At 43.3% G+C, this 2,833-nt stretch overlaps 1 protein-coding gene across 1 annotated transcript in view; it reads right to left on the bottom strand.

Annotated features, from left to right (window-relative positions):
• Positions 1-87: 87 nt before the first annotated feature.
• The window catches only part of CREG2 (cellular repressor of E1A stimulated genes 2), a 40,653-nt gene continuing 37,907 nt past the window's right edge, over positions 88-2,833 (bottom strand). The window contains exon 4 of the mRNA XM_017547912.2: positions 88-1,593. Within this exon, the coding sequence (XP_017403401.1) occupies positions 1,446-1,593 (148 nt within the window). The 3' untranslated portion in view covers positions 88-1,445. The remainder of the gene's footprint in view (positions 1,594-2,833) is intronic.

Raw genomic sequence — 2,833 nt, 5'->3', positions numbered from 1 at the left:
AAAAAAAAAAAAAAAAAAAAAAAAAAAAAAAAAAAAAAAAAAAAAAAAAAAAAAAAAAAAAGAAAGACAGGATACTTGGGACAGCTCAATCCTTTATAGGTTTTAATGATCAGAGGTCTTAGATATATATATGCATAGGTCCATGTGGGCCTCAGAAGTGTACACAGGTACAGTCTAATTTCTTGAAAACACTAGAAGCACCTACATGTAATATGTAGAAAGTTTAAATCTGTAGTAAGAATCAAATTTCAGAGACTTTTTTTTCCAAAAGCAAGAAACATCGTCTCTAGGCAGGCTAGTCCTTCTCTTTTACAATCACTTTGCTGATTTTCCTGGTTCAGTTTCTACCCGTGCATTTCAATAACTCATTCCTTCTTAAAACTGGATGTCTTCTAGGAACCACTCCACCCGTGTTTGCAGTGCGCTGTCTGGGATGTGGACTCAACCTCTCTGAGTCCGGTTTTCTTGTCTGTAAGAGGCAATGATGATGTGCATCTTATTGGTTGCGGGGCTTAAATGTGATGGCTTCCATGGAGGGCCTGGCCCAGGGCTGGGCAGGCAGCAGGCCCTCAGTTACCGGCTTCCTTTCTTCCTTCTCTAATGTGCTGCCTTTACTTTCCCAGCTTCACCCTCTCCCCTTTCCTCTTTCTCCACCACAGAATGGGGCACTTCTTATTCTGGATGCCCCGTTCATGCAGGCGAGAGGGGAACCCTTGCCAGAAGTGTGAGCAGCTCAACCTTTTGGGAAGCTTAATGTCGAAGCTACTTGTTCCCCTTTAATGCACTGCCATGGCTGGTTACATAGAGAAGGGCTGTGCAGAAAGCATCCTATGTTCTTAAATGTTTTCACGTTATGGTGGGGAAAAAGCCGCGTAAGTGACCGGTACATTCTAGCCAGTATGACTTAATAATGCATTTGCAATCCACCGGCAGGAGGAGTAATCCATAGACACACAGTCCTCCACCCTCACCCTAATACCATGTTGTGGCTGTGTGATGCACAGTCAGTTCCTTCGTGGTTGCAGTGAGCTTAGAACCAAGACTGTGTCTGGCACCGCAAGCAACAAAAGTACTCTCACAATACACAGCAATCACATTGTACGTACAGCCATGTTTTTTTTCTTAAAGAAGGAAACAGCAACGATCTCAACATGTCATTTTGACCACCACTATTACACGATTTCTGAATAGGTGAGTCTGTATTGAATACAACGGAATAAAGACTATCTATGCGAAGTATCCGTGTGAGTTGGAGATCTGCAAATGACCACTTTAATCTCACATCTAGCATAGAGTTCCCTGTTCCCCCTCTTTCATTATGCTGTAGGGATGGCAGGGCTGCTATGAACCCTTCAACAAAGAGACAGTGGTCAATAGCTGTCTGGCTTCATCACTGAAAAGGTTTTCATTTAAGTGCAAACATTAAGGACTTTCTTCTTACTCCATCAGGCCTTTCTGGGAACTGCTTTGAAATATTCCTCCCTTGAAATATCGGATATGCCTCCATACCATTTCTGAAGCCAGATATGTTCTACCCTCATCTTCATAAAGAACCATTCATACTGACGAGGCCACTTCCTCATCCCTGGGTGCCTGCAGAAATAAAAAGAGACCACAGTAAAGCTGTTATTATCAAAGAGGTGCATCCTGGGCCAAGTCATAGAACCTCCAGAGTCTAGGCCTCATTTGCACTGACAGCTGCTCAGATCAGCCAGAGCCAGAGCTGGGGAGTCAGTGCCTGGGACCTCAGTAGGAAGGCAGGGACTGTAGACCCTACCCCATGTGGCTAAAGGCTCAAGTCTTGAGCCAGGCTCCTTGGTGTGAATCTCAGTTCAACTGCTAATGAGCCGTGATGCCCGTGGGCTATTGGCACTCACAAGTGTCTGTGTCCTTACCTGTCACGTGGGGTAATGCTGACGGGGCTCTTCATAGGACTGTGTGGGGAAGGAGACAATGAACCACACATAAAACACCCGCAGAGAGTAAGTGTTCAGTGGAGGCTGGTTACCATTATTAGGAAATGTAAAGAAAGGTTTTATGCATCTCTATAGGAAATGTTCACAAAATGGAGTGAGCCTGTGAAATCAGTCTGCCCATGGAAAGATTTTTAGTCATGGAGCAGGCTGAGAGCTACTGAGGCAAGTGAGAGCCAGCTAGATTTGACAGGCGATGTCACATCCTGGCTCGTGCTGTTTACTGACTTGCCTCTCCCCAATGCATACCCCTAAACTTGCTGCAGTGTCTTTGAGGGCAGGAGCTGTGGCTCACTTTTTTTTTTTTTTTAACTTCATAAACATTTCCTTTATATCTAAAAATGGTATAAACATAATTCAAAGACCAGGTCCAAACTGGGAAAAAACATTTGTTACAAAGGAAATGCAACAATAGGTTGACGATCTTTATTTATTTATTTATTTTTTAGAAATGGGACCTTGCTCTGTTGCCCTGGCTGGACTGCAGTGGCAGGATCAAGCGATCCTCCTGCCTTAGCCTCATGAGTAGCGTGCCACCATGCCCAGCTAATTTAAAAAACAATTTTTGTAGAAATGTAGTTTCACTATGTTGCCCAAGCTGGTCTTGAACTCCTGGCCTCAAGCAATCCTCCTGCCTCAGCCTTCCAAAGTGCTGGAATGACAGGTGTGTGCCACACGCTCAGTCAATCGTCTTTTTAAAGAATAATTTGTTTTGAAACAATAATAAACATACAGGGAAACTGAAAGTACAGTATCCAAAACTATTTTCTTTTCTTAATCCATTTGAACAAAAGTTGCTAATTTGTCGCTATAACACCCCAAATATTATGCAGCCAAGATAGTAACATGATTGCTGTTTT

This window comes from Cebus imitator, unplaced genomic scaffold (assembly GCF_001604975.1).
Source record: "Cebus imitator isolate Cc_AM_T3 unplaced genomic scaffold, Cebus_imitator-1.0 Scaffold202, whole genome shotgun sequence".
Classification (NCBI taxonomy): Eukaryota; Metazoa; Chordata; class Mammalia; order Primates; family Cebidae; genus Cebus; species Cebus imitator.
This window is presented reverse-complemented; position numbering and strand designations above follow the sequence as displayed.